Source organism: Phyllostomus hastatus, unplaced genomic scaffold (genome assembly GCF_019186645.2).
Source record: "Phyllostomus hastatus isolate PE091 unplaced genomic scaffold, TTU_PhHast_1.1 phas_contig_80, whole genome shotgun sequence".
Taxonomy (NCBI): domain Eukaryota; kingdom Metazoa; phylum Chordata; class Mammalia; order Chiroptera; family Phyllostomidae; genus Phyllostomus; species Phyllostomus hastatus.
In genome coordinates, this window is record NW_025333960.1 from 2,825,340 (window position 1) to 2,843,047 (window position 17,708).

General features: G+C 55.6%; 1 protein-coding gene across 1 annotated transcript in view; it reads right to left on the reverse strand.

Moving 5' to 3' along the window:
• Nucleotides 1–17,708, reverse strand: part of PLXNA1 (plexin A1) — a 53,612-nt gene that overhangs the window by 30,333 nt on the left and 5,571 nt on the right. Inside the window, exons 2-8 of the mRNA XM_045849678.1 lie at nt 16,447–17,704; nt 14,206–14,388; nt 3,234–3,374; nt 2,224–2,324; nt 1,755–1,878; nt 1,515–1,668; nt 1,046–1,145 (exon numbers count right to left, since the gene is read on the reverse strand). Of these exons, the coding sequence (XP_045705634.1) occupies nt 1,046–1,145; nt 1,515–1,668; nt 1,755–1,878; nt 2,224–2,324; nt 3,234–3,374; nt 14,206–14,388; nt 16,447–17,704 (2,061 nt within the window). The remainder of the gene's footprint in view (nt 1–1,045; nt 1,146–1,514; nt 1,669–1,754; nt 1,879–2,223; nt 2,325–3,233; nt 3,375–14,205; nt 14,389–16,446; nt 17,705–17,708) is intronic.

Here is a 17,708-nt window from a genome sequence, read left to right on the forward strand (position 1 = left end):
AAGTTATACCTTGTCTTAACTTGGATTTAAATTTTGGTGGCTAGCAGCTGCTGCAGAGCTACATAGAACTGTGGAAGACATGCACCCCTGAAAGCTCAGTCTGGCAGGAGCTTATTCCATTTATTCTGATACATCCCCAGAGCCTGGACAGGGCCCTTTCAGTGCTCTGGCCCCTCCCTGCAGCTTAGTATGACAGGCGCCTTGTCTCCACAGCCTCCATGGCCCCCTTGACCTCCAGGCAAATGCCACTAGCTCTCTAGAGGACCTCTCAACCTGCCAGCCAGGTTTCTCCTGAGAGTCTCAATCCCCTCCAGCTCTGCAGTGCAGACTCCAGCCCTAAAGATTCCAGCCTGCCCAAGACAGAGAGGTCATACCTTGGTGATAACAACAGTCAGAACATGTCAATAAAGGCAGGCACAGCTGAGACTGACCCCACCATCCCCATACCCCATGCTGGCCTTTCCAAGGCTGGGCACCCTCCAGGTCAGGTTTGGGGCCGAGAGTGCCCCTCTAGGCTCAGTGTCCCAGCTCATGGCAGTCCTCAGCCTCTTCTGCTCTTCCTGCTGCTCACAGCCAAGAAAGGCAGCAGACAAGTACTAGGGAGATCTCCCACTCTGGTTCTCTGTACCCCAGCCTCTCCACCCCCACCCCTTGACCCACACCTGGGGCAGCATGAGTTAGAGAGGAACCAGACTTCTACCTGTCCCAGAACAGCAAGCACTGAATACCCTAGCTTGTCCCAATGGCATACCGTTTGCCATCCAGATGATGCAACAGCCTCCCTCCTCCAACCCCCCAAGCTCTTTGCCTTGCTCTGGTGCCCATAGGCCATTCCTCACACCAAGGCTAAGAGCAAGATTCTCGAGGTGTGAACAGATGCATGTCACTCCCTACCACCTCACCTACTCTGACCACTGCCCCAGACTCAGACTCATCTGGACCCTCTGCCCAGAGGGCTGCTCTCACAACAGGCCTAGCCTCCCGCACTGACCACTGGCCCATGCTGCACCATATCCTGCCCATGCAGGAGGCCTGAAACACTCACGACTGGTGTACGCTGCAATTGTAGAAGACAAAGTCCACGGATGCAAACTTCTTGCCTGTCTCCTTAGACTTCAGGTAGAGTTTCACCACCCGCTGGTCTCCTGTAGGGCAGCACAAGGCTCAAGTCACCAGAGCCACTCAAAATCCCTCAACCCAGAATGCCCATGTGGGGCAATCCTGAACAGAAAATGACCTTGCCAACGACCAGCCCAATAACCAAGTGCAAAGCCCCTGGCGGTATCACAGCTTCTCTAGCTTGTGGACCCCTGAGCATACCAGGAGGGCCCCCAGCATCTTCACACCTGTGGTCCCTGCCTCCTATCTATACTGCTCCCATTTGGCATCTGTTCCTTACCCTACCATGCTCCTCAGTTACCATGTGACACCTATTCTCTGTCCTAAACAATGATCCACCTCCCCAGCAGGAGGCCCTTTTAAGCACTGCCCAGACCCAACTGTGATACACTTACCCTGGCCACGAGTGATTGGTGCCACCTCCTCAGAAGAAGGTGAGTAGCAGTGGATGCGGCCATCCTCCAGGATGCTTTCAGACTCAGTGAAGTCCTCAAAGGAGCAGTTGACACCAGCTGAGAGGTCGGGCACATTCCAGGCCTGTAGCACAAGCTGGGGCCCGCATGGCAGAAGGTGTGGATGAATGGAGTCCTGTCATCCCACCCATCCTCCAGCCCTTGCTAGGTGGCCACACTCACCGGGACCTGGGACATGGTGACGGAGACATTGCGAGGCTGCACAGTCAGCTGCACACACTGCAGCAGATCTGAGGCAAAGCGCTGAGGCTCATCTGCCCGCTCACAGGTGTCCCGACGGGAGCAGCTGCAGGCACAGGAGGCTGGGCTTAACATGGGCAGGGAGGTCCAAGGAGCAATCCAGCACCTATGCCCTGCTCAGCAGAGCTAACACCTACACTGGGGAAGCCCACCAACTTCACTATACCCCTTCTTTATTGGCATGTAATTGGGCTGGCTGTCACTCAGCTAGCTGCTCACAGGAAACTGTCAAACCCAGGGCACCTTGCCCAGAGAAGACCCAGAGGAGCTTGGAGAGAAGCTGTGACCACCTGAGTGCATATTAAGGCTGTCTGGGGCCCTCCAGGGCAGAGAGAGCCAGGCCAGGGTGCCAGAGTCCTGCTGTCCCCACCTCACCCCGATCCGGACTCACATGCTATGCAGAACACACCAGCCACAGTGGGGGTCCCGAGAGCCCAGGCACAGCTCACATGATGTGTACTGCACACAACTTTCCACTGGCACTCGCGTCACCTAGGAAGAGAAAACTCTGTTTCAGGCCCCCACCAGGGCCATCCCAGGTACCTCTGGCAGCCTCACCTCCTCAGCACCACTGTGTGCCCCTCTGACCCCACACTCCTGGGGCACCCCCATCCCAAGACTTCTTCCAGCTAGGTCTATTCAAAAGCCAGTCCTGAGTGACACAGCCTTGACTGAGTTAGTCTCCTAGAAGTCCAGGGTGGTGACAGCCAAGGAGCAAGTTGGTGCAGGTAAATCACCCAGAGAAGAACCAAGAGCCAGAGTTATGCTCCCATCTGTCTGGACTCTGAGGTTCCAGAAAGATCCAAGGCTCCTTGACCTGAATCCTAACCACAGGGGAAGGCTATGCCTCGCTCACCCTCACCTTGCTTGCTTGGCCCTGAGGTCCCCATGGATGTGAAAAAACCCAATAGCCAGAAGAGGGGCAGAAGAGAAGCAAGCGCTGACTAAGAAGAAAGGGAGGTCTTGTCTATCCCATCTGCCTCCCAATCTCCCTTCCCCCAGCTGCAATGGTTCACTGGGTAGACCAGAAGGACAAGGCTGGCTGCAAGGAGGCCAGACCAGGAACCAAAGCACATGGCCCTGACAAGCTCAGCCAGGCCAGTCACAAGCTCCTGCTCAAAGTCCCCACCAGGCAGATGAGGCCAGTGCTGAGCCAGGTCACAATCTGAGAGCTCATGGCCCCAGATGCATGCCCCAAACCCTGCAATGACACCAATACCCAGATAATGCTCTCATTCAAATATTTGCTCCTGTGAGCATGAAGTCATTCAGGGAAGGGCTGGGAATTCTATTCCTGGCTCAGGAGAACCTAGAGGCAGCATGGACAGTGTGGGCCCACAGCATCATGTGTAGTACCCTAGGGAAGGTCCACCCACATGCATCTGGCAGTATAGCACCCACCTGCTTTTCTGTCATGGCGTAGAGGTACTGGTGATCAGGGCTGAGGACCAGGTCACGAAGGATAGGGCTACCCTCTTGGGCCACCACATTCTCGTAGGCCAGGGCCGGCTGGCTGCTGGGGTTGGCCAGGTCCACCAGGATCTGTGGCAGTGAGGGCCTGAGAGAAGCTATGCCGATGTCTTTATGCCCCAGCCCCACGCCCACTTAAGGTGAGGGTCCCAAACCCCTCCCCAAACCATCCCCCAAAGCCCTAAAAGAACAAGGAAGCCCCAAAAGAACAAGGAAGCCCCCACCTCAACCCCATTAGCCTGCATGAGACAAATTGCATACTGTCAAGCTGGTCCTGGCCTAGCCCCTTCGTCAGTCAACAGAGGCCACAGCCTAAGCTGCACAGCCATACCCAATGCAAAGGCAGCAGGTGCCCCTGTGAGTGCATCACCTTCCCTGTGACAGGCTGGGAATCCCAGGTGAGAGATATCTCATGGGAAGGGGGGCAAAGAGGGGACTGAAGGAACTGTAAGAGGTCCAGTGCAGATGAGAAGGCTAAGAAGTGAGACCCCTGGAGCCTCCAAGGTGAGAAGGCTATATCAGTGTGAGGGGCTGAGCCCCAGGGCACCTTGGAGTTGGGGCACCCATCCCGCAGAGGAAGGCATATTTCAGATACCAAACAAGCCAGGCATTAATTAACCATCTCTTCTCTGCAGCTTGCAATGCTACAGGTATTTTTAGTTGCTTTTACCAAACAAATGTATTTAATTAACAGAGAGACCCAGGGGACTTTCCAGAGATGGGACTCATGGGGCAGCATCTGCTCAGCTCAGCTGGTCTGGGCAGGCTCCCATGGCTGATGGCCCTGCTCAGGCCCCTCCCTGCTCTGGCTATAACCAGAGGGGCCAGCCCACCTTTCTACCTACACCTTGGGGGCAGGGACTGGGCCAAGGCTCAGCCCAGTACCTCTGGTTTGCACCCCCACACTGATAAAACAGGGCAGGCATGACTGACAGGTGGGCTGTGAGGCAGGTAAAAGCCCCTGGCTGGAACTGGCTCCAACAGGGGCTAGACAAGGGTAGCCAGCCAGGGTAAGGCACTGTGTCTCTGGGCCAGAAGCTGCTGGCTGCAAGAGATGGAAGGCTGCATTCCTGAGAGCCCAGAGCCACCTCCCACCCCCACATCTGCTCAGCTGCACATCCTCTCAGTTGCCTCCCAGCCAGGCAAGCAGGCTTAAGTCAAACCAGACCAGGAAGAGCAGGGCCCAATGCTGGGAAAGGGGTGGCAGACCTGGGTTGGGCCTGTAGCTGCCCAAGTGGCTTCAGCCCAGATCCAGCCTACTCCCACAAACCTCCTGCCCTGCTTGGGTGGGTGGCCTGCAATTAGGTACTGCTCATAGGAGCTGGAGGTCAGCTCCTTGAGACGGCTGGGCCCAGGAGAGACATAAACCACAAGGGAGGACCAGGGAAACCAGGAGTCCAGTCTCTGGACCCACACTGCCTAAGCCCTGGCTCAGATACTCCCAGCTGTTGACTCTGGTGGGGTGCTGAAACCTCTCTGAGCCTCCGCTTCCCTACCTGTCAAATGGGAATGGCAGTCAATCAAAGTTTTTCTAAGGAGTAAATGAGGACCAAACCAGTGTACCAAACAGGGAACATGAAGTAGCCAGTCCCCACAGTAATAACCAAACCCCAGCAACCAGTCATATAGGCCTGGCAAGGCCAGTCGGGAGAGCAGTCAGGGAGCAGGAAACAGGAGAGCAGGGCAGGGCTGTAGTGGAGGCCCAGAGCTTAGACTGACTACCTTAGCCTAAATGACCAGAGTTAGGACTCTGGATTTCTCCCCAAGGCCTGGCCCTCCCTTGGCCCCATCCCTGAAGATGCTTCCAGTAGCACCCAGAAGCCCAAGCTGGACCCTATCTCTGAGATGCAGGCCTATAGCCCCTCCTCCAATACCCCAGGGTGGTCTCTCTCACTGGGGAACACCTGCTCCTGGGGCCTTGACAAGGGACACACTTGAAGGGTCTGCTGAACAGAGATATTTGAGGGGCCCCAGCCTCTCCCATTCTGACCATCAAGGGCCACATGGTGCCAGTCCTGACCTCCACCTGGCCAGGTTTGCATGCTCCTCCCCTATAAGGGATGAGGGTGTTGACTGAGGCATGGATGTCACATCCAGGGGACACACCAGCTCTGAGGCATGGTGATGGGGGAGCAAGCAGAGAGCAGGCCTCCTCCTCTGGGTCCTGGGGGGGCAGGCCAGGCCTGGGCTACAAAATGCCCCTGCCCCTGGGCTGGTAGCATGCCAACTCTGACAGATGGCACCCAACAGCTGTGACGGGGAGCATGCACATCCATCTGTCCATCCGCCTGCCCGATGCCAGACAGCTCCCAGCCCCTAAACACACATAAGCAGGCCCTAGGGAGACGGGGCATTTCTGGAGGGCACAGAGTGAGGTGGGTGTAGGAGGCCCAGGCCACAAACCAAAGGGTAGACATGGGTGATAGCCTCATGCCATGCACTGAGTAGTCATGGTCCAGGCTCAGCAGGGTCCATGCATGCACACACATAACAGTTGGGGGTCCAGCTAGGAATGACCAGTCCTGGGGACATGCCTGCTACATCCCAGATAGTTTTCAGACTGCAGAGCTAGTGTAACACAGACAAGTATACTGAGGTTCACAAGGGCCCTGGACTGCCAACTGGACCTGGGGACACAGAGTCTGTCCCAAAACTGGGAGGATGGAAGCAGCATGCTACCAGGAGGGCATTCTAGGAAGAATGAGCATGTAGGGCAGACACAGGGCCAGACCACTGGCAGGACATGGGGGTACATGCCACCATTGGCAGCATGCATGCTGACACCACACCTGCAGCTGTCCACTTTAGGGCCACCCAACTGGGGGTGGCCCACCATGGGGCAGCTGGGCCTGCAGAGCACACAGAATACTTCCAGAGTCCCCTGGTGTTCCCCTCTACCTCTAGCTGTTACCTCTGTGTTTGGCAAACCTTTCCCCAAAGACCACCAGAACACTCCAGGACTGGCTGCAACTGCCTTCCCTCTGACCTCCATCACAAAAACCCTCAGGGCCTAAACCTAGCCCTGCCCACAGAGATCCCTCTGCTGTGGTGCCATTCCCCACCTCTGCTGAGAAAGGAGCCCTCCCTCTACTCAGATGGCTTTAGTGAAGCTGTCCAGCCTCCCTAGGCACATCTCCCAGGCTGCACTAGGCCTGGTTACCCACCCACCCACTACTCTGGACCAGAAGGGCATAGCTACCAATACCCAGACTTTACCTGGGTTTTCCAGCCCTGTCCACTTCTCCCCTGGTCTTCCCTCTCCCTCTGTGATGGGGAGTTCCCTGGATTCTGAGCTGAGTCAAAGGGCTATCAGCACCCCTAGGGAAGGGCCACGCCCTGGAAACCCCTTAGAGCCAAGACAAGGCAACAGGCTGATTATGGGCCATGTACCTAACACCACCACCACTAGGGTATTGCTGCCCTCTTCACAGATGAGCCAGGGAGCAGGTTCACTCCTTCATCCCCAGGTCCCTGTAGAGGGAGCCCTGCCTAGGGCCAAGGGGAGGTAGAGGGACAGGTGGGTGGCCCTTAGCCCTGAGTCTCCTGTTCCAGGCTGGCCCAGTTGGCTGCCTCTACACTCATCACTGCATGGCCCTGGCCAACTGCTGCAGGCAGGCAGCTGACAGCCTGACCAGGTCAGCTGTCCATCCAGCCCAGAGCCAACAAAGGGTCCATTCTCCAGGCTGGGGGGCAGGAAGGGGCACTGTGGTGGATTTCTGGGCTGTCCAGGCTCCTTGCCAAGGCCGGCACGTGCCCTAGCTGCCTGGAGACAGGGGACTGCCCAGCCTGGCCCAAAAGGAGGGGAGAGAGCTCCCTGCTACACCCACCCCAAGATGCCAGCCCTCGTGTCTCTATCTGTAAAGTAAGGGTGCACTGACTGAGCATAGTCCTGGTCTCTAGAAAAGGGTGGGGGTGAGTACAGGACCATGGGTGGGAGGATAGGCAGAGAGTGGGGGCAGTAGCCAGCGAGCTGGCTACACACAGGGCCAGGACCTCACAGGCATCTCCCTCCTCCTGAGATGCAGCTGCCAAGCCTGTTCCAAGCCCCATTAGACAGGGTGGTCATGGGAGGGGCTGCACAAGGTGAAGGAGCCTCTACCACCCTTTTCTGGAAGGATTTGCCAAGTGGCAGATTTCATTTTCCCAGTCAGGGACAAATGGCTGAGGTTTGGATAGACCCAGCTCCTAGACTTTTGTTTATCCCCTCATGGACTGCCACAGGATTCCCCCTTCCTCTGGTGGGGGTCAGGTTCTAGGCCCCTTCCTGGGACCATTCTCAGAAAGGCCAGGAAGAATTTGATGGTGGAAAAGCAACTAGCCATTTCCTATTAAAACATGATTTCCAAGAGGCCCCAATGGCTATAACTGGGCCAGACTTATTACCTGGCAAGGTGTGTTGGGGGAAGGTCCCAGGAATCTTATCTTTCCTACCTGCAACTCACAGACATGTAAGAACAGGAACTAACCAACAGAAGCAGTGGTCCTTCATGACCCCTCAGTCTCATCTGCCAACTGAGTGAGAAGCTCAAGGTTCCCAAAGTTGGGGAGGCCAGGCTGCTGGAAGCTGCGTGGAGACTCAAGGTTCAACCCTGCCATAGAGCGGAGGTGCAAAGCTCTTTTGGAGAATCTGCCACTGCTGTGGAGGCTGCACAAAGCTAGGCCACGAAGCAGTGTAGACTGCATTGTCCTCCATCACATGTCATTGTCTGGGACTGTCCTTGGCTGGGATGTGGCCAGGGTGCCCAATTGCAGCCTGAAATTTAGCACCTGCTGCAACCAAGGATGCTGTGGCAGACAGCAGTGACCATCTAGCCTGATGTCACCTCAAACCCAAAAGCCATTTGCTGCCCACCCTCCCATTTATGATTCCAGAGCCCCACGGAGCTGGTCCTTCACAGACCCATATCACCCACACTATCCCTACCCACTGGGTCCCCAGCATGACCAGGTAGAAACAAGCTCCTTCCACATTCTCGAAGCCACCACAATCCTCTGGCTCCCTGCTCCCACCTAGGCCAGCCCTCCAAAGCCTCTCCCAGAAGCCTATGGGACATCACCCTGCCTCAATGCTAACTACTGCAGAGTCATCAGTAAATTGCCCACCACATGCAGAATAAGGGATGGCCTAGGCACCAGATGACATCTCTTCTTCCTCAGGCCCCCCTCAATTCCCACCATGCACTAGGGCATGCACCCCTGAGCTTTGATCATGCTGTTCCATCCCTTCAGACACCTTTCCTAGCAGACTCCCCAATCCCCTGGACTGTTCCAGCCTTTGAACTCATCTCACTGTGCTGCCAGGGACTCCTACACACTGACCCACAAGAGGACATCCTGGAAGGCAGGGCTCTATCTGCCATGGAGGAGAGGAACTGCTCACTATAAGCACTAACCTTGGGCCTTCATAAAGCTGTCCCCACAAGGATGGCCCTGAGTCTGGACATGCTAAATACTGAGCACAGCGAGGACACTGCTAGCCTGCATTTGCAATGGTCGTACTTATCAAAAGTACCCACATGCTCCTCCCAGGGCTAAGGCCTGATTAGCCAGACCCTACAAAAAGGAGGGCTTGGAGTACTAGGCCCATGACAGAACCCTCTGTTGATGTCTGTGGGCAACTTCTCTGGCTAACATGTGGCATGGGCTCTGGGATAAGGGGCTGGGATGGCACTAGACAGACCCACACGTTGAATGAGAAGTCTCTGCCCTTTTGGCTCAGTGCACCATGGTCAGTTGCACCCAGGAGAACCACAAAGAACAGAGCACACAGACATCCGCAGGATACCAGAGAATGCCACTCAAAGGTTCTAGCAACTATTGTCCTTGGTGGGCAGGAGTAGTACACCTGTGGGGCCCACAGGCACAACAGCAAAGACATGAAACAGACATCCAAGACCACTCCACTCCTTACCAACAATCCCTAGGGAAATGAACATAACCGGGACCAGTAGCCTATCATGAGCATAACTGCATGCTGACCAGCCACCCTACTAGGCACTACCACATGTCCCCACCTAGTCCTGGAAATACCTGGAGATTTAGGACAAAAAAAACACAAAAACAGGTCTGGCAGCCCCTCTCCCAGGTAGAAACCCAACAGAAGTTCAGCTCTGTGCTCACACAAGTTGTGCCCATAAGCCATGTGTGCATAGAAACTCACAAAGCAGCACTGCTGCCACAAACCCACGTAGAACACATGCAGCTCCCCCAGAGCAAAACATCATGCACATATGTGTGGAGTACACACCACCACAACACAGAACCAGCCCACACAGTACGGGAGAGTCCCACAAAGAGTGCTGAGCAAAGGAAGACAAAAGAAGATGTGCTGTGTGGCTCAAGCCACAAAAGTCCCCAAACCAACAACACAGTTCCAGGGAGGATGGAGATCAGACAGTATAGTAATTCTTAGAGAAGGGGAGTGACTACAGGTTTCAAGGGGACAAGGTGCCCAGTGTGCTCTCATGTGACACTTTTGAGGCTGCCCACCCACAGCACTGTCCTGTGGATACATCAACCTTCAGAGTGGACACCAGTCACAAAACGGCCACATACTACAGGCAGCCATGTGCATGTGCGCAGGGCTCACAGTTCAACATAAGAATGCCTTCAGGTCCACAGAAGCCAACAGTGCAGGCTACCCCATGGAGCTCCTGTGGGCCTCTGGAAGACAAGCTGCTAGAGATCAACACCACCTTGCAGACACACAGGATACAGATCCACAGGGCCACAGGAAGATCAGAAGGTGGCACAGCAAGCTGAGAGATTGTGGGTCTAAGACCCAGTCCTGCCCAGCATCTCTCTTGGGGCCAGTATCCCTGCCCTTAGCCTTACAAGGCTCCCCAACCTGCCTCCTGCACAGACCTAGGCTTTGGGGAACAGGAATCCCTGATGGATGCACCAAACAGGCTTTCAGCCCAAGGGAGGGAGACCTGGCACAGAGAATGAGAAGAGGCCCACAATGGCTAGCCCAGATGCAGGAACTTGCTGCCAACTGTTCCACATAGATCTTGAAAGCACCACTGGACTTTCAGGATGTCTGAATTTCAGAATCCTGTCAGGGGAAAGGTGGTACAAGGGGCATGGAAAGATGCATTCAGATGGAAGCTTTCAGAGACCTTCCCCTGTCCCTAGGAGCCCAGGTCCAGAGCAGCAACCACAGGCAAAGCAGTGATGCCTGAGGGGAAGGTAAGAACAGGTAGCTCCAGGTGTGAAGCTGCGAGCACAGGGACAGCAGCCTGGCCAGCTTAGCCCAGGTTCTGGGGGGACAAGCACTATAGCCACAGCCCTCATTCTCTCCTTCACAGAAGGATCATCACAGAGGAAAAGAATATCAGCATACCCATGGGCCACCCAACAGTCCCAGGGAGGCAGGACCCACTCACTGTGGAGGGAAGGAAACTCAGGACCTGAGAGGAAGGGGCTTCATTGAGGGACAGGTGCAGCCCCAGCACCCAGCTAGATAGCTGTCTTGGGCCCCACCCCAAGGCCCAGTACTCTGGGGGCCCATAGTGTCATGGTCTGTATCCCTAGGACACAAACTCATGGCTCACAGCAAGCTTGGGTTGATTCACGATGCCTTCTCTGTTGCCAAAGCTTAACAATCAAGAGATCTCACACAAAATACAGATATGAGCAGACAGGGCCCACAGCCACCAGGGAAGGCAGGGCTGTACTAAGGACAACACTATATTCCTCAACCAAGCCCCTCGGCCCTGCAGCAGGGACAGAACCTACGCAGGGCTAGCACCAGGGCACCCCTCACCAGGCCCACAGGGCAGGGACTGTTTCCACCTTTGCTTTGCAGAAAGGGAGAGTCAGAGAAGCCACTGGGCTGGGGAGAGTGGATGTCCACTAGCAGGAGTCCAGGGCCTGTTCCCTCCTCACCCACCACAGGTACTCAAACCGGCGGCTGCCCTTGGCAACTCCTACAGGGCCCAGGGGGTCTCCGGAGGCAACAGGAAGGGTTGGGGGTGGGATGGGCTATATGCAGGGCTGGGGTTCTGGGGGCATGTCGGCTGTGGAGGACAAGCTGCCTATGTTGGGGCGGGGAGAAGCAGGTGGCAGGCAGGGCCAGGAAGAGCCAGGGAGTCAGGGGGCACCCCCAGTCAGCCTTTACCAGCTGAAGTTGGCAGGTATTAGTCAGCTATAATTTTATATAACATTTGGAGGACTCTACCCTGAGGGCCACTCATGGTCCCTTGAGCTGTTCAGTCCCAGGCAGTAGGGAAAAAAGAGGTCTGCCTTAGGCTTACTCAGGGAGGGAGAAGGTAACTGAAGTAGGGGTCCCCATTTCCTGTCCTCCAGGGACCCATACAAAAGGGTGAGAGGCTACAGTCAGAAGCAAGGACCCTGGAGCCAGTAACCCTGGACATTAGCTACTTCTGCCTACATGCCTCAGTTTCCCCACTTGTCAAGGGGATGACAGGGTTGCTGTGAGAACTCTGTGAGATGCCAGCACACAACACTCAATGCATGTACTAAGTGGGGAACCGAAGCACATCAGGCTCCCGGTCTGCCTGCACATCTTCACTCCTTTCTCAGGCTGTACTCAGGGAAACCATGGCTCAGAGAAGCTGGACTGGTCAGCTCTAGATCACACAGCTGGTGAGGAGGAGAGCTGAGACCACACTATGCTCAGCCATATGTACAAGACAGGAGTGAACAACAATGTGACAACCCCCTGAAATGCCCTCTACTCAGGCAGGCACATTTGGATGGAAGGAGTACAGGTGTCAGGTCTAGGGTTGAGGCCGGGCACGCTTCTATGGGAGAGCCAAAACCAATGCAACAGAATCCAACTCAAAGAGCTGGTGGTGGACAATCCACCACCAGGCCAGCAGCACCTGGGCATGGCTGACCCCACACCCAGAAAGGGCACTGTCCACTCACACGCAGTGCATGGTGTTCAACCGATGATTCCAGGGGTGGAAAGAGATGGTACCCAGAATGGGGCTCTTTAAGACAGGTATGGTGGGTGGGGGGAGGGGGAAGGTTGAGGAAATGAGGAAGGGGACTTCTGGTTTTGGCTGCTCCATGCCCAATGAAGCCTCTTATTGATGGGCCTTAGTCAAACTCCACAATCCACATGCTAGGTCTCAGTTTTCCCTCTGTGGAAGTGGGTAGGGAGGCAGGAGAGCAGGACTAACTGGACTCAAAAGCTCCCACCCAGATTTCACCCAGAAGATGCCCTGGAGCAGGGGAGTAAGAAGGATTTGGGGAGGGGGAGAATAGGGCTGGAGTAACCTGTTCTCCCTGCCTTGCAGGATGGCCTGCTGCCAGCTATCAACCATTGACAGATTGGAAGAGGCTTTCCTAGGCCCAGGGAATCCAACCTCTTGCTGGGTAACAGGCTCTGGGATACCCTGTGCAATGAGTCCAAGAGATCCCCACCTCTACTTCCATGTACCTGCCTCTGGCCTCTACCAGGTACAACCTGCACAACACACCCTGAAGAGGCTCAGAGGGCCTTCTCTGCTGCTCTCCCAGGCCCATGTGTCCTCCCTGGGGCAGGAAGAAGGAATGCATGCTGAGTTGGGGCCTCATACCTGGGAAGGAAAAGGGCTCCACACTTAGGTTGCAAGCAGTACCCCCAATATCAAGGCTGGGGGTGTGAGGTGGGTCACACAGGAGGACTGGTTCTGAGGGCACAGGGGCTTGCATAGATGGTGACTGACAGAGTCTGCACTGGCCTGCCCCATACCCTCAGTAGCAGAAGTTATGCAGGCACTCAGCCTCACAGTTACTGTGAGCAGAAACCCATACCATCACAAGTTGGTCTTGTCAGGAGCTAGGCCCCAGGGCTACCCCAGCCCAAACCTGTGGAGAGGAGGTGGTGTCCCTTCTCAGAACTCACAGAGTCTGCAAGTGGGTAGGACATAATTCCCAAGGTACTCACCAGGCAGACATGGGGAGACCTCTCCTATATAACCCACACGGCAGCTGAGAGCACAGGCAAGCCCAGCCTCCACCCACGGGTGCATAGGAAGCTGTGTCAGCACTAGTCCTCAGGACAGCTTTTATTTCACCCACCAGGCTCCACTCCTGCACAGACCCTCTAGGGCACCCCCACCCTACAGTCACCCTGAGAACTTCCACAGCAGGCTAGCCCTACCCTGGTCTGGTCCCCCACCCATCAAGTCAGCCTGATCCACAAGGTGGCTTACTCCACCTGCTCCTCCAGGAAGCCCTCTCAGCCCTGTTCCATAACAGCTTTGCTCAGACCAACACTTGCTGGTAAGAAGGAAACCTGGAATCACCAGATAGGTCTTATCCCACAGAACCCCCAGTTCTTATCCTGAGAAGCCCAGGGGATGATCTTAAAGCTGGTCCCTGTCACTCTGCAGTCAGTTACCACATTCTACTCATATTAGCCACTGGTAGATGGAGGTAAAGGGCACCACCCTTGCTCTGCCCTTGGCCTTGCTGCCTCCTCAAAGGGGGGGTGGGTCTCCCTCACAGCACAAGATTACCTCATCAGACACTGGATCACCAGGAAAAGAGGGAACCCAGGCAGGCATACCTGCCCCTACCGCCCACACACAGACTTTCAAAGTTACCATGAGTCCCCAGAGAGTAGGGCCAGCATCTCTAGGCCACAGGAGGATGGCAGGATAGAGAGCCAGACCCCTCACAAACCCTGACCTGCCCAGCCAGTGTCTTTATAGTGTCAGATGCAAAAGAGACACCCAGGAGGAGCAAGGGAAGACAGGCAGGGGCCCACTGAGGCACCGTGACCCACCTTTTACTCCTCACCCAAGCCCCCATGGTCACTGAACCTAGCATAGGGGTGGTGCCCCCACCTCTTCATATACCAGATCTGGACTCCATGTCCAAGAGCAATGCTATCTCCTACCCATAGCTCCATCCACCCCATCATACCACCCCCATCCCCAGGCCTGACCTTTCGGATGTGGCCATTTCGCGTGCCGGTGAACACCACAGTGTGGCCCCGGTAGTCATAAGCAGCCACGGCGGTCAGACCATCCTCCTTGTCCACAAACAGGGGCATGCCCTCAATAGTAATCGTGCCCCCCAGGGGCTGGTTGAAGTCCTGTCCGCAGAAGTCATCGTCGATCTGTAGGGGCTATGGGAGGGTAGAGGTGAGTCTCTGGGCTGCCCAGCCTGTCCCAAACACCTTCTCCCTAAGAGCAGGGCCTGGAAGCCAGGACCAGCCAGTTCTAACTGAAAGTGCCCACAGAGGGTCTTCAGAGGCAAGCACATGGCCACACAGAACTTATATGGCCTGGGGCACTACCCATACAGATCTGAAGGATGAGGGACTCCTGAACCAACTCCACAGATGGAGCAACCCAGGCTCCTCGAGGCTGCCCGAGGGCCTATACAGGCCCAGAGCTAGACCCATGTCTCACATGCACACTACACACAGACCCCACATCCAATTTTGGAACGGGAAAATTAAAGAAGGAGACAGCCTGGGAAAGGCCAGGGAGCAGCCAACCAGGAGGCCAGGCCCACTGCACCAGTGACAGCTACACAGAGGCAAGGGATAGCTGTGGGTGGGGGATGGGAGACACATATCCTGTCTTAAATGGTTTATTCAAGACAGGAGACAAGGGTCAAACCTAAAAGGAGAAGGGAAGGGCCCCATCTCAGGAGGTGACTGAGGATGAAGTTCCAGAGAAGCTAGGAGATAGGGAATATGGGGGCTGCTGCTCTACCACAAGAGGGAGAAAGAACAAGATGAAAGAGGCAGGTTCTAGGTGGATGACCCCAGTCACAGGCTCAGGGTCTAAGGTTTGCAGGGGGAGAGGTCACCAAAGAGGTAGGGTCACCAGGACTAGGAGCCAAAAGTGGGCAGACAGATAGAAAAATAAGGTCAGGGCTGGGCCAGGGTCCTGGAGGGGCCCGAAGATAGTGACCTGGCTGGGGAAGACCATGAGGAAGAGTGAAGAGGATGTGAGGAAGAAGCGGGAACAATGCCCAAGGAAGGGGCAGACCTGGCCTTGGGCACAAGGAATGCCAATCACACAGTGTGACCTCAGCAGAAGCTGCCTCTCCAAGCCTGAGTTTCTCCATCCATACATGGAGATAAAACATCTTCCCTGAAAGGCCAAAAAGAGGATGGACAATGCATCTGCCTAGTGCACCTGGGACTCAATGTGGAAATAGCCCTGTCATGAGGCCCCACTGGACAGGAGAAGTGGACCTTTGTTGTCCTACCTGCCCTAGACACAAACCAGTGTCACTCTCAGTATAGAGATGGGAACACTGAGACCTAAGTGGGTTTTCCCTAGCCTCCTAACAAGTCCTGGGTAGTAGGAGTAGTAGGGCTGAAGTCTGTCTTGGATGTCCCCAACATGGGTGAATTCTCAGCTCTTAATACTCGCAACCCTGAACAAGTTCCCCACTAAGCCTGGTGCCTTCCTCTGAAAAACAGTGGATGCTACTACCTGGCTAAACGAAAAAGCACTGGCCCCAGGCAAGCCCCATCAGGACCTCAAGACAGGAGCTATGGCTGCCAGCTACTGAGCTCACAGCACACATGTGCTCAGGCAGCCCCAATGTCAGGGCTAGTGTTGTCTGATTACGCTGCCAGGTGAACTTCCAGGTGAGGGCAAAGAGACCCAGAGGGCAGGCACATCGCCAGGTGCCCAAGACAAGGGTGAATAGAGCCTCTTGACAGGGGACTGTGGAGCAGACAGTGTCTGGCACCCACCTGACCCTGGTCTGGCCCCAGCTCTGCCTCTTACTGACTAGTTATGTGACCCTAAGCAAGTCACCTATCTGAGTCTCAGAGACCACATCTGTAAAATGGAGACTAGCTAGAGCCAGCAAGTACCCAAAATACTGCCAAGCACCTGGTCAATTCTTTGTCCAACAGGGGCTTGTGGACTGGTGGACATGATACTATTCCCTCACCCCCCCTACTAAAGGAAGAGGATAGTACACACCTGCAAGCTGGCTCTGAGGCCAACACCAAGTGGCAAGCCCCTGTGGTGCTGCAAGCCTCTAGGAGACAATGGGCAAGCAGCAGCACCTGGCACAGGGCAAGTTCCACATGGACATATGGTCAGTACTGCTATTGTTTCAAAGAATGAAGTCATAGGGAGCAAAGGCTGCCAAGTGGGTGAGGCTGGCAGGACAGAACAGCATCACCCAAGGATGTGAGGTGTACACTCACCGAATTGATGCAGCCCAGCTCCTTATTGAGCAGCCAGGGCAGTGAGAGCTTGCCCTCACCACGGTAGCAAGACTGGATACGCTCCTTGATCTTCTCCTTGATGGCTCTGAGTGTAAACAGGCAAAGCACTGATTCCTTAGGCGGCTTCACACGGTTCTTCTGGCCCTGAGCGAACACAGTGAAGAGCACATCCTCATCATCAGCCAGGCCCAGCCGGTGGGCCAGAGCACTGCCAGGCCTGCTCAGGTAGGCATCCTGCACCAGGCGGTACTCCACCCCCGCCTGCTCACAGCCAATGGGGAACTCAACATACGAGTAAAACTTGGGGTCATCAACACACAGCCGCACAATCTTGGAGGTGAAGAAATGCTCGCCAGCAGCATCAGGAGAGGTCAGCTGTGTGTCCAGCTGCAGAGTTAGGTAGTACACAAACTGCTCACTGCGGAAGCTGTACACATAGTAGATGTCGAAGGCTGGGAACTTGGACAGTGTGTCCGAAGGGATCTTGAGCTGCGATGACACAAACTCATCCTGGTACACAAAGCTGAACATGTCCGCGTCCTCCTCATTGGCCATGAGTCGGCGGCTGGACAGAGTGGGGAAGTATTCAGACTTGCCATCAATGGGTGTACCCACGAAGAGCTTGGCCTGGGCCTGGCCTGGCGGTCCAGCAATGAGCACACCTGCCATGCTGCCAGCCTCACGCACACTGGACAGGTAGTGCTCTTTGCGGTGGTGCGGTTCACCCAGCTTAAAGAGGTCATCCAGCCGCAGGAACTGGCAGATGCCCTGGGAGGCACTGCCACAGGCTAGCAGGCGGTTAGCAGCATAGTCCAAAAGCAGCAACTTGTTGACATTGTCAGTGCTGCCCAGGCCATGTGGGCATGATTGCACACTGGGTGGTGGGTAACACTTCTCATTGTCCTCCACAGGGCCTGTCACATGAGCCCGCAGCAGTGTCAGGTTCCCCGACAACTTGAAGATGCGGTTCACCGCACCTACATACACCTCACCTGTCTGCTCATGGACCACTAGGTGGGTAAGGCCCCAGTCGCTGGCTGAGAAGGTGCGGAAAACAGGCTGCAGACCCCTGCCTGCCCTAGTGGCACCCGCCACTGCCCGAATAACCCCCAGCAACAGCAACAGCATCAGGAGCAGCCACAGGCTCAGACGTAGCAGTGGCATGGCAGGCCCGGGCCTCAGGCCTCGGCGCTCAGGTCCTCCAGAGATGTGCATTACAGGGCCAGGAGCTTCATCCCTGT